Genomic DNA, 12,672 nt, shown 5'->3' with positions numbered 1-12,672 from the left:
AATTTCCCTCTTTCTATTCTTTTTATTGGTTCTCTTACAAGTTTGCAAGTTTTACTTTTTCGCTTATGATTTTCTTTTTCTTTTGAGCTACAGTGTTTTCACCTTTGTGAAATAATTTTTCTTATTGCTAGGGGCATAAAAATTCATATACTTATGTATTTGATAGGGTCTTGAATCATTTTACCTCTAGACCATCAACTTAGAGAGTTGCTTCTTTCAGTGACTTGTCTTTTTCTTTATCCTTCATTCAAATTTCAAGCTTTTATACACAAAGATATATTAAATGGTCTTAATAGAGCCTATAGTTCATATTTATAGAGTTATGTTGTCTTAAAACTTTCTTTCTCGCTTTGTATCTCTAAAATTTATGCTTTCGTTTGTATGTTTTTAGAAGCGTTAAGTGAACAAAGATAGATCATCTATTTCGTAAAAAAATTATAAAATATTTATTCATCCCTTCTAGTCGTCTATATCGGACAATTAGTTAAACAACCGAAATCATACACCTTATATATTTGAGTCTTGATTCTTGAAGCTACAATGCATCGGGGAAAAGATCATTCCATTGGACACCATATACACCATTGAGCTTGAGCCTGAGGTCTTGTCCACAGGCGAACCACAAGGAGAAAAAAATACAGACATCATCATCAAAGAATAGCACTTCATCAGTTTTCGCTACAACACTTGTCACCTATCATCTTGATTCCATTTCAGCTATAAGTAGTATGATTTATTCTACCAGACATATACCGGGGCCGCGGCGACGACGGATCAAGCCATGGATGCAGCATGCCGAATCTTGTTCGTCAGTGTGGAAGGCCGGCGGCTCGGCCGCAGAGTATGGCGTTGGATGGGATACTGTACTCGTTGGCGAAGCTCTGCTCCGCCGTCCAGACTCTGAGGTACAGCTGCTGGCCGAGGTATTGCCGGTCCCAGCTCGCGGACCTCAGGTTCCACATCCCCTGGTTGTCCAGCGACACCAAGATCGCCGACCATCCGTTCGGGTACACCTGACGGAAACGATTGCCGCAATGTTCAAAGTTCAGTTCAGATTCAACGATGTTCAGAGCTCAGAGCTTGTTGTGGAAGAATGTATCTATCAGCTTAGCTTCTACGTTTTTACCTGAACTGTATGTCTCGCTTGCGCGTCGACCAAGTTGTAGGTTTGCCGCTGGTTCTCAGTCCACTGGCCATTGCCGTACCTGAATCCGGCGAGAAATTAGTTGAAGGGTGACTCATGTCTATGATCATGTATGTTACTAAAAGTGAAGAGCAGGACAGGTTTGATTTCAGTTGCTGTGGACAGGCTCACCCGACAACCCAGAAATCGTATCCATCCAGGTGCCACGACTGCAGCTCGTTCACGGTGTTCTGGAACACGACCTCGACGAACTCGTGCAGGTTGAGCCTGGCCACCGGCGTCCCGGGCCGGGGCGCCCCGCCGTCTGGCCTCGCCGGGACGCTGTCCCAGGCGATCACGTTGGCGATGTTGAAGTTGTCCGCGAGCTTCAGCGGCGTGTCGGGGGTGACGAACGAGACGCTGTTCACTGCGCGCCGCCTCCGCCCGGCGATCACGGGAGCGGAGTTGGCCAGCACCAGCGTCCTCGACGTCGGGATCGCGCCGTAGTGGAATGACCCCTGCGGGTTGGGCCGCGCCGCGCTGGCCGTCAGGTTCCACCTGAACGACCTCGCCTGGTTCATGGACCAGTCGAACTGCTCCGGCGGACCTGCCGGCAACGGGCCGGGCGCCCTGGAGCTCGCGCCGGTGTAGTGCAGGGTCCCGACCACCGTCAGGGCAGCCGGGCTGAACCGCGTGGACGCGACGACAGCGTAGTCGTGCGGCGCCTTGTCGAGGGTGACCAGGAACGCGACGGACTGGCCGACGTGCACGTCGAGAGAGTCGTAGACGTTCTGGACTGGGTGTGTGCCCTCGACCTCGACAAGCTTCAGCGAGTGGTTCTGGATCCTGACGTTTATCGAGGTCTTGAGGCCGACATTGGAGACTCGGAACAGGTACGTCTTCCCTGAATGAACAACCATTTGCAGCAACATTGTTTATCATCATAGTCGGCAGCAAAACCAACCATTTGCATCAAAGTTCAGAACTCAAATTTCAGATAAAATGAAAAAGGTTCAGAACTGAGAATTACTAGGTACCTTGATTACCAACGAAGGCTGCAGACTGTATGCCATTGATCAGAAGCCCGTCAGGGGACGGCAAGGAGCCTGCTGCGTCCAGAGTCTGCCTCAATTGCTGCAACCAAAACATTGCATTGCAGGAATTTTTTTTAAAAAAAATACTCTTTTCTCAACAACACAGGACAAGAGAGAGAGAGAGAGAGAGAGAGCAATTCTTGTAGGAGAGGAGAGTGCTTGATAAAAAAAATACCTTGTGTCCGGCTTTGTACCAGTCGCCGACGAGGAGGGTGAAGTCGCCGGCGGGCGGCGGGTAGGGGACGGGGATGGCGGGGCGCTGGTAGACGTTGAGTGCGCCGAAGCCGCCGCCGGCGCGGTGCATGGCGAGGGAGGGGAAATAGGTGAAGGTGCCGATCTGGTCCTTGGACTGGAACTTGTAGGTGTAGTTGGCGCCCGGCGGGATGGGGCAGTTGGTGCCGGCGACGCCGTCCTGCCACGAGTTCTTCCGCTGCTTGATGCCGTTCCTGCACACAGTTTTCTCGCGCAAATTTGGAAAACCACTCGCCATTGAAGGAGAAGAAAGAAAGAAAGAGGTGTGCCATTGAATTTATTTGCTCAATGGTTGAGGATGTACCATGTGATGAGGAAGGGCTCGTCGAGTTTGTTGATGACGTTGACGATGAGGTTGTCGTTGGTGACGCAGTCGATGCGAGGGCCCGGGAACTGCCCGTTGATCAGGATGCCCTTCAACACCAATTGCGATTGCGATTTGTTAGTCCAAATGCTAGTCCGGATCACACGAAAATCGACACGCAAGACGCAGCACAAACAATGCTTATTAGGAGTCAGAACGCAAGGAATTCTTACACTTGGTTGATAAAGAAGATAAAATCAGATCCAAGAATGAATACAAGGGCTGAACAATTTGGGTGTGAGCAACAGTAATGCCTACAGTTAAGAAGGTAATTTTAAAAGTAGAAAAAAGACAGCATCAAGAATGAGTCTTGGATCCGTTCAGGAAAAGAACAAAAAAAAGAACGAGTCTTGGTGGCAGATTTGGGCACAATGCCAACAATCCTAAGCAGCATGTCTGCATTTGGCAGCTGGGGAAGGGAAGCACCCAAAAATGGCAAACAAAAGAGTTCAGGGAGGGAGGTGGAGCCGCCACTGTACCTGCTGCGTGGCGCCGAGCGGGTTGATGGGACCATACGTCACTGTCCAGGTGAAGTACCGGTAGGGGTCGTCGGCGCCGGCGAGCGACGCCGCCACGACGAGCACCCACGCCAAGGCCACGGGCACCGTCACCGAAGAAGAGAAAGGAGGTGGCGCCATTCTTGGCATGGCGGCCAGGTCGCCGCAGTGGGTCTCTAGATCTGGAACGAAGGAGCAGTGAGCTGCAGTGAAGTGAAGCAAAGAGATGATGGTGTTTTATAGCTGGAGCTGCTTTCCGCGGGTGCTCTGCCTCTGGGACTGCAATTAACAAGTGCAGAAAGCAGCAATGCTACGCGTATACAGTTGTGGATGCACTGCACTGCACCACAGGAATGCAGGATGCAAATATGCAATGCAAGTTGAGAGAGAGAGAGAGAAGAGGCACGAATAAAGCGCGTCCCTCCGCGTTGAGCTGCGGCGGCAATGGAGGGGAGGAGTAAGTAAAAGCAGGGACAGCGCCGGCCAACCTGTTCCCCTCCGTGCTCTGCCTCTGTTCTACAGTGTTCTATTTTTATTCTTCCTGAAAAGATTTCTTGGAGCTTTGTTGTCTTCCCGCCTCTTTTAAATGCATGTGAGAAATTTGAAGAGAATCCCTGCCCTGGCCTGGCCTGTATGATTCTCCGAATTTCTCGGTTGGTTAACATATTGCCTTCACGATTCAGAATTTCTTTCAAAAGGTATTTTCGTTTCATTCAATGTTTAATGATTTTTTTTCGCGGTTCCCTTTATTAAAAATTCTCAAAGTATTCTTTTCAAGATGGAATTCTCTCTATTTTTTTTTTACAAATCCCTTCGAAATAAAGCTGTTGAAAATGAGAAAAAAATAAAAGAAATAAGAACGGATAAGAGAATAAGAAAAAAAAACAAAATAAAGGAAAAATGATTAAAGGTGGTCCTGTTGGAAGCAATTTTTCCAAAGGAACGGAAAGGATGATTCACTCCATTCGTATACGGAGAACTCTGTTGGCGCACCTTGTTTTGTGGAAACTAACCATTGCAGTGCAGGTATCAAGAAATGAATAGCCCTCCGTGAAGAAGAGAAGAAACACTGGGAGAGGACAAGTTCACTGACCACGTGAATCAGAGAAGAAAAGACGAGGAGGTGCAAGATCACATTCACAGGGTACCATCGACACGACATTTGGATTGTGCTGTACTGTGCTGTGCAGAAAAGAGGGTGGATTGGTTTGGTTGTCTCTCGTCCGTGGAACTGGGAGCGTTCTTCGTTGTTTCTTTGTTAATTACGTAGGAATGAGAGTGCTGGTCATCGACACTTGAATGAGGACGAGGTTAATTAGGAATTAAACGTCTACTTGCTTCTTAATTTGTTGTACCACGACGCATGGGACCGTTTCAACTTTTCAACAACGTTTAAATCCGAGTAAATAGGGTTAGTGCAACTGCCTCGACATTTTCACCATCTGTTTATAATGACATTCCCTTTCTCTTTTATACAGTTATACAGGACTGTGGTTCTTTTCGGGTAGTGAGAGAATGAATGTGGTTCTCTGGATGATCCTAGATTCTGAAAAAAACAATTAGTGGACTACTTTCCAGGAACCTTAGCTTCCAAGACAACCAATTCAAGTCTCCGCATACCCAACAGTAAAAGAAAGAAGAATGAGGAAAATGATTGAAGGCATCCCATGCAATGTGCAACGATGGATGCATGTAGACATGTATTAGTAAATACTAAGTACCCCTGATCCACAGACTTGAGATGAAATGGCTGATTAAGCTGCTGCACATGGCCACTACACTAGTAGATAATGGTTGTAGGGCAGTGGCTTTAACATATTGACAATGATGCAGGATATATATACATATATATATAATCACTTTGCTTAGTGGTGTAATTTAGCAGTACTGCGTCATCTGGGCTTTTGACTGACTGAACCATGTCATGTGGCCGCTGAACTCTGTCGGGGTCATATTCAGTTAGGCTATTATTAAACTCCTGAGTCCTGATGATGCTCTGCTCTTGCCTTTTCCTTTTCCTTTTGCTGGATCATCGAATCCCGCGTGACCGACCGAGATGATGCCGTGATCTTTTGCCGCTGATGGTGGCAGGGTTAATTTGTGTGCAGCAAATGACTTTGCAAACTCTTGGATTGGAGGCCTTATTCTGAATCTACAAGAAATTTTTCTGCTGATGGTGCATTTAGAATACACACTAGTAACTAGTTGCGTATGCAGAATTGGAACCGCTGTTTCACAGCAAAATGTATACATTCCAAATAGGCCATGCGTGCTTTTTATTTTCAGTAAATTAACTGGCGAGGAGTTGTTTTGCTCCTCTTAATGCATCGTCGTAAATAAAAGACACAAATTATAATTCCCTCTTATCGCACGCACGTTCTCTAAAAAAAAATATGGTTTAGGACTATCCAATGTCCCTGCGTCGCACGAGCTGCAAATACCAGCAACTCTTTTTTTTCCATGGATCGATCAATCCATGAAACACGCATGTAAAGAACATGCGCTGCAATCTGCTTCTTTTTTCCTTTTTTTTTTCTTTTTTTGAAGAGAGAGAGAGAGAGAGAGAGAGAGGAATCTGCTTTTTTTTTAAGGGGAGAGAGGCATCTGCTTCGTTGGGCAAGAAAAGAGTGACTCAGTCAGGCCCACCCGTGATTGGGCCTACTGGGCCTGATATGATAAACTCATTCGGTATGGTTTCGGCCTGGCCCGGTACACGAAGCTGATAGTAATTTTGTTACTCACTCCGGTCGGAAATAAATGTCGTTTTGATATGAATACAGTCCTAAGTATAACTTTAATTATTATATTTTTGTTGTAATATATTAATAAAATATAGTAAAAATATACTAATATGAAAGTACTTTTCGAGATAAATCTACCCGTATCATTTTCAAGTATCCAAACTCAATATATAAAAAGTAATTTATAGTCAAAGTTTGAAACAGATGCCTACACACAATCTAAAATAACACTTATTTTTTACCAGATGGAGTAGTAAATTTCAATTAATTACACAATGAAAACTAGCAAAAAAAAAAAGAAGAAACAGCTCTCAAAGTCACCACAGTTCTAACTAAAGTTCTGATTGGTCGGGCTTCAACTCGAAGCATTTTTAGAGCCGGTCATCCTTAGATTTATTTTTTAAAAAAATAGAGCTATGGTGAGATCCATGATCTTTAGTTTAAACAACTTGTTCTTATTTTTAATTAAAAATAAATATTTAAATTATCTTATTTTATCTTACAAATTTCAAATCTCGTATAGATCTCAGTGAAAACGACTTGTAAATTTCATCGCACAAGAGTCAGAATGAACCAAAACGTTTCCATCTCGATCGTACAACACGATGACATCAACACAAATGGAATCGCCAACCTTCAGCAATGCAGGTGCTCTGCATCAAACAGAAAACAAGTAGTGCATGCAAGCAGGAGAGAAAAAAATATATCAATTTCTCTTGCAAAATGATGTCCTCGATCGTTCCTGAGTCAGAACCAACAGGAATATATTCTTCTCTTTTTATTTTTATAAAAAAAGAAAGAACCAAAACGAATATACCGATGCGCTTCCGTTTGAACATTGGGCTGTCTCCACTGGCCAAAGAGGGACAGGCAGACCATCTTCGAATATTCATAATTTATTCACACATTCAAGAACGATTCCATATTTTTATCATAGGATCCAACCACCTCTGTCCCTTTGTGTAGCCTGTGTATATCTTTGTTATGCAGAGGTAGAGGAAAAATACTGTGTTGTTGTATTGCTTCGATGTAACTACGAGAGTTAGGGTCTATTTGGCATATGGAGTTAGAGTGAGCCACGCCAAACACCAGAACTCCATCTAGCTCCAGAGCAGCCAAATTCGTGAAGCAGGTCGGCACACAATGCATTTCGGTGGCGTAGCAATAGAGGTGCTCTGCACCCCCAAAATAGCACACAAACAGTGGAGTTGAGGTGAAATTACCCGCCACTGCCACAGGTATACTCGTTTGTTCATTGCTCATTGCTCGCCCCGTTCCCCTCCCTCGTGATTCGCTCGACTAGTCCTCCATCTTCCTGCTCTCCTGACTCATCTCCCTAAACCCTAGCCGCCATCCCTTGCTCCGGTCGCCGTGGCCGCCAGGAGCAGCAGAACGGATCGTCGCTCGCCCTGTTCCCTTCCCTCTCGATTCGCTAGACCGAGTGCTCCATCTCCTTGCTCACCTGACTCCTGTCCCTAATCTCTAGCCACCGCTCGTTGCTCCAGTCGCTGCAGCCTCCAGGGAGTAGCAAAATGGATCTAACCGCCTACCCGAACCACAGCCACACCATCTCCCTCTTCATCTGACCTCCTGGGAGCTGGGCTTCGCTGTCTTCCTTGTACATCGGAGGAGCAGGACGCCGAACAGGGTGCACTTCCCCAAGGGTCTGCCCCTTCCCCTACACTTCCCCGAGGCAGCGCCCCTCCGCCAACCCTGCTCAAGGTGAGCTTGCCCCTCTCCCAGACTTGTTGCTTGCATGTTTTCGTCTAGCAATACAATATTATTCTCCACCAATGGAGCTGCTCAATGGCCGCAAATAGGATGTTAAGTTCTCTTGTATGTGGCTTCATTGTAACTTTGTTCCATTATCTAAAAAAATGTGGCTTCATTGTAATCGAGCAAAGTTCTACTTGAATCGAGCTAGGTCTGTTGCTTCAATCAATTTTGGTGTGCTTGAGTTTGGTGTAATTTGATATGGTTATATGTGCCTACATAGTAGATTGAAATGATGTTAATTTTTGCATATGTTGTTATACTTTTGTCAACCGGGTGCTATGCATGACACAAATGTGTCATTCCATGCAATACAAGCAGATGCAGAATTCTTCCCACATCCTCCTCAAGGTAAAACTACTTATGAGCACCCATGCACATATTCTTGCGTAAGTGAATGCCGTGGATGAATTTCTTATTGTTTTTACTAATATGTGTAGGCAAGTATTATGTTGTAGATGCGGACTATCCTAAGCACCCTGGATACCTAGCTCCATACAATGGTGAACGATATCATTTGCCTGAGTGGCATAGAGGTATGGAACCAAATACTCTTAAGGAGAAATTCAACCGAATACACTCGTCAATTCATAATGTTATTGAGCGATTATTTGGTGTGTTAAAGATGAAATGGCAAATCCTTTACAAGATGTCAAGCTTTTCAATGCACACACATAAAAAAAGGTTGTCGTTGTTACCATGGTGTTTCACAACTTCGTACGTGAGCATGCAAGTAAAGATTTGGACTTTGCTTGTTTTGATCGAGATCCTAACTATGTGCCTACCATCCCAGAAAGATATAACAAGTATGTAGTTTTTCAACACGCATCTGATAGTTCAACTTCGCTCCTCGCTTTTCCGACTATGGACACATTTAGTGATCAGATGGCAACATTTATCGCTCTTTCTTGGCATTAATATATTTGTAATGGTATGGAATAGTATTTGTAATGTGGTGAATGTACCATTTTGCTACCTACTATTTTGTAATATTTTACCACCTAATTCTGAGTATTTACGGTAGACGTAACAATTATTTCATAATATTCTACGTTCAAAATCTTTATTGGCGATTGAGTAATCTCAACAACTCTATTATTGCGACCAGAAAACATTATTATCAAGTCACACTACAAGAAACTCCACCGAGGATAGCAAAGACATTCCCCTGCAATTCTCTCGTTCCTGAAGTTGGAGCAACCCTACTAGCCAATTACCATTGACTGCTCTATCCACCGTGGATTTTCTAGAGTGGAGCTAAAAAACTGGAGCAGAGCTCTCCTAAGCAGGCCCTTAATAAAACTTCACATTTCCAAAAGAACTGGCCCCTTGTGTTCCAATCTGTTCCTTGTCGTTTGGCATCGTATCTGTCGCTGTACTAGCACTTCGTCTCGCCATTGCAGATGAATGAAAACAAAATTCGCAACCATTTCTACAGCAATCCCCTCCTTGGTGAAAACTAACTGAAACTGACACTCCTAATTCTGAAACTGATAGTACAACCATATTATATATAGCTCCTCATTTGATCGACCTGCGTCAAAATTTCCTCTTATTTGATATTGTTGTTCTTGTTCTGTTGTGCTATCTTTTGTTTCTAGATTGGTTGTGTGCATACTGCATATGCATAGGATATGAATGAACTTTTATACAATTGTATTTTCTCGATGTAAAGATAAGAGTCAATAAAGTTTCCTTTTTCGAAAAACAAATATAAATGCTGCGGAACATACAACAGAAGAAACGCCAGGCCAAGTCAAGACACGGCCCTGACATGTTCAAAGCACAGCATGCTAAAAATGCCTTCAGAATATACTTAGTTGTGGATAAGAGCAGGCAGGACCCTGTGATTATATAGCGCTTGTCTGACTGGCAACGACAGCGACGCAGGAATTATCAATAGCAAAACCCTGGCATGCGATGCAGTCATGCAGTGCAGTGCAGCAGGGAGTGATCAGATTATGCGACGCGACTTCTCGATCGGAACCAGCTAGCTCGAAAGAAAACGTAGCGGTAGATCAGGGGCCCCAGGCTTGCATGCCAAGAATGCACGCCTTATTTTGCAGGTTGCAGCTTCAGCTGTGAGGCGAGAGATCATCGGGCGAGGAAGATGATGCGGTTCTGCATGTTGCAGAGCTCGTGAGATTCTTGGCGTGCCCTCCCGTGCAGTCAGTGCCTTGTCTTCCGGCCGGCACCAGATCAGCTTCTTGGTATGGTGAAAAGAATAAGTTGATTTCTCACAGCAGTTGGTATGGTGAAAAAGAAACTGAGCTTAACTTTCTATATTTTTTGAAAAAGAATCAACAGAAAAAAGGGTTCAGTCCATCAGATGAACAATTGTTTGTTAGACAGTAGAGGTAGGTTCTTGATGGGGAAGAACTTGTTACCAGGGTTCAGGACCACCTCAAGTTCCAATAAGAAGGATAGAATCCAAAGTTTTTAATTCAATGCTGGAATATGAGTAAGATTTTTCCTGCCACCTTTGAACTGGACCATGATACATCTGGAAAGCTCAAGGATATCAGTTACCACATTATCAAAGAGGAAAAGAAACACATAAGCACCATCAGAAATTGAGCATAGACTGATCTTAACTGTTCGATTCAATCCACAAAGAACAGCAAAAACATTTTATTCAGAAGAACAAAGCTATAGAAGTCGACAACGGGTATGGGCAAATTCTCAGGGCGAAACTTGTAGCTCTGCCCGAAACTTGGATTAACAAGCCGCAAAACTGTAACTAGTATCATCTCTTTGGATGTACATTAACGACAACCCGATCAGTTTCATCTCGAGCACTCAACGGTGTACATATAAACTACACTACAATCCGCTCAAGACTCTCTCCTGAAGCTGTAATGGCGGCATCGCAGTAGCGCAATCCACTAGACCTTTGAACACTGATGATGCAACCACTTCATCATTTCCAGCCATAGCTCTCAGACCTGCCATCTTCCTCCTTGAAGCTGACGGTGGCCGCCGATGAGACGGCGATGCCTGAGGTTCAGAAATGGAGGGGGGGGGGGGGGGTCCAGGGCTCCAGGCTAGGAGCTGCTTTGCTCCTGATTGATCCAGAGCCCTCCCACAAGCACGATCGGCTGGCTTACAACGGCGGATCCAGGCGCCCTTCGGTTGTGCAGGCGGTACTTCTGAACAATCAACATCACAGAACCCAAGTTAGTATCCTCACAATAAGGAATCGAATGTTCTCGATATGCACTTAAAAGAGTGGTGAATTGCTCACCTGGAGATGGCTTTTCACTTCATCGTTTGTCAGGCCATCCATCTTCATCAGCTCCCTGATCTGCTTTGGAGTGGCAACTGCAGTCATGTCATGAACTCATTAATTCATGTTTATGCGTCTATGACAAGGAATTACGACGTGTGGGAGGCATCAGCCCTAAAAATGACAGGAATTTTTGCAAATTATCATCTGACCAACGCTCACCTTGGGGGCCACCAAGTTGATTCAAGGCAGCGACGAATTGGCGGTGAAGCTCCGGCGACCAGCAGCGTCTTGCCTTCCTCGCTTGCTGCTGCTGCTGCTGCTGCTGATGTTCTGTCTGCTGTGATTGAGATTGGTGGCTAAGCGCAGGGCCAGATGGTGCCATGGCGGCCGCCCTCGCCGCTGCTTGTGCAAATCCCAGAACCTGGCAACGGCTTTCGTCAACAGCGCCGGCAGCAGCCGGAGCGCTCTTGATCGCCAGCAGTGACATCAAGGACAGATCCGGCATCCCAACGTCCGCAGCCTTGTCGTCCTTTCTCAAGCACGGCGGAGCGAACGCCGGCGCACCGGAGCCCACAGCCTTGAATGGCATGAACGCGCCGCCGCCGCCGCGGGACTCTGCCTCCGACGAGTTCCTCCCCTTGTCTTGCTTCTGCGATCGTAAAGCTCCGATTTTTAGACCCCCGACGCGCTCACAATTCACAAATCAACCATCCGACAACCTCAAATCCTATCCCAAGTAAGCATTCAAGTCGCTGAACCACCGAACCGTACCTCTGATTCGGCATCATCACGACCGGAATCGCCTGTCCAGAGCTGCGCCGTGCTCATCCACTTGCTCTTGTCACCGGTGGCGCCCTCATCTTCCTCCTTGTGATCGCTCTTCTTCTCTGCCTCCACCTTCATGACATCGATCACTGCACAGACGCCGCCACATCGCCGCATAAAAAACCGCCCCCAAAAGGGAAAGGCACATGGACAAAAAAGAAAAAGGTAAATCAAAGGGAAAAGAAGATGTTTTCTCACCGTCGGCGAGGAGGCGCGCACAGAGCGGGAGCTCCCTCCTAAACACCTCAATCTTGCCCCGCTCCTCCTCGAGCCGCCGGATGCAGGCGTCCATGTCCGACGCCGGCGCGTCCTTGGTCTGCCTCACGGCCTTGGAGACGAAGTACCTCAGATCCAGGCTCAAATCGGCGCCCATCCCAATCTCTCCGACGTCTAGTCCCATCTCACATGCACCACGGAGGAATTAATGAATGAATCTTACTAATTTGTGTGAGAAAAGAGCGGAACCGTGAGCCGGATAGCAATGGGATACGAGCATATATAGACTCGGAGAGGAAGGGAAGGAGATGAAGTGGTAGCAGGGAGGAGAATCTTTTGCGTAACGTCCACGATTTTTCACATCTATGGTCAAGTCAATTTATACACAATAACCCCTGTATTTCCTTATTTTCCAAAATCAATTTATTCACCTTTTTTAATTTAGCTTTGCTAATTTTCAATAGTTTAAAACTTTCTTATTTCTCAGTCGCATAAAACTGCTAACAACTTAGAACTAGTTTGATGGGTGCGCCTATGTTTTGCCCTTTTTATTTTACT

The 12,672-nt window shown here is 45.7% G+C and overlaps 2 protein-coding genes across 2 annotated transcripts; both read right to left on the bottom strand.

Annotated features, from left to right (window-relative positions):
• Positions 1 to 496: 496 nt before the first annotated feature.
• On the bottom strand, positions 497 to 3,770 carry LOC133891772 (L-ascorbate oxidase homolog). Its single transcript, XM_062332520.1, has 7 exons — positions 3,313 to 3,770; positions 2,774 to 2,883; positions 2,393 to 2,663; positions 2,161 to 2,257; positions 1,316 to 2,027; positions 1,127 to 1,205; positions 497 to 1,013 (listed from the first exon to the last, which is right to left on the bottom strand). The coding sequence occupies exons 1-7, from the start codon at positions 3,478 to 3,480 to the stop codon at positions 810 to 812; spliced, it is 1,641 nt and encodes a 546-aa protein (XP_062188504.1). The 5' UTR covers positions 3,481 to 3,770; the 3' UTR covers positions 497 to 809.
• Positions 3,771 to 10,429: 6,659 nt separating this feature from the next.
• Positions 10,430 to 12,445, bottom strand: LOC133891474 (transcription factor NIGTH1-like). Its single transcript, XM_062332189.1, has 5 exons — positions 12,097 to 12,445; positions 11,845 to 11,987; positions 11,293 to 11,722; positions 11,089 to 11,165; positions 10,430 to 10,993 (listed from the first exon to the last, which is right to left on the bottom strand). Exons 1-5 carry the CDS (start codon positions 12,296 to 12,298, stop codon positions 10,889 to 10,891), a joined length of 957 nt encoding a protein of 318 aa, XP_062188173.1. The 5' UTR covers positions 12,299 to 12,445; the 3' UTR covers positions 10,430 to 10,888.
• Between the last annotated feature and the right edge of the window lie 227 nt (positions 12,446 to 12,672).

Source organism: Phragmites australis, chromosome 14 (assembly GCF_958298935.1).
Source record: "Phragmites australis chromosome 14, lpPhrAust1.1, whole genome shotgun sequence".
In the NCBI taxonomy this organism is placed as follows: domain Eukaryota; kingdom Viridiplantae; phylum Streptophyta; class Magnoliopsida; order Poales; family Poaceae; genus Phragmites; species Phragmites australis.
The sequence above is the reverse complement of the archived record's forward strand: the minus strand, read 5'-3'. Positions and strand labels throughout refer to the sequence as shown.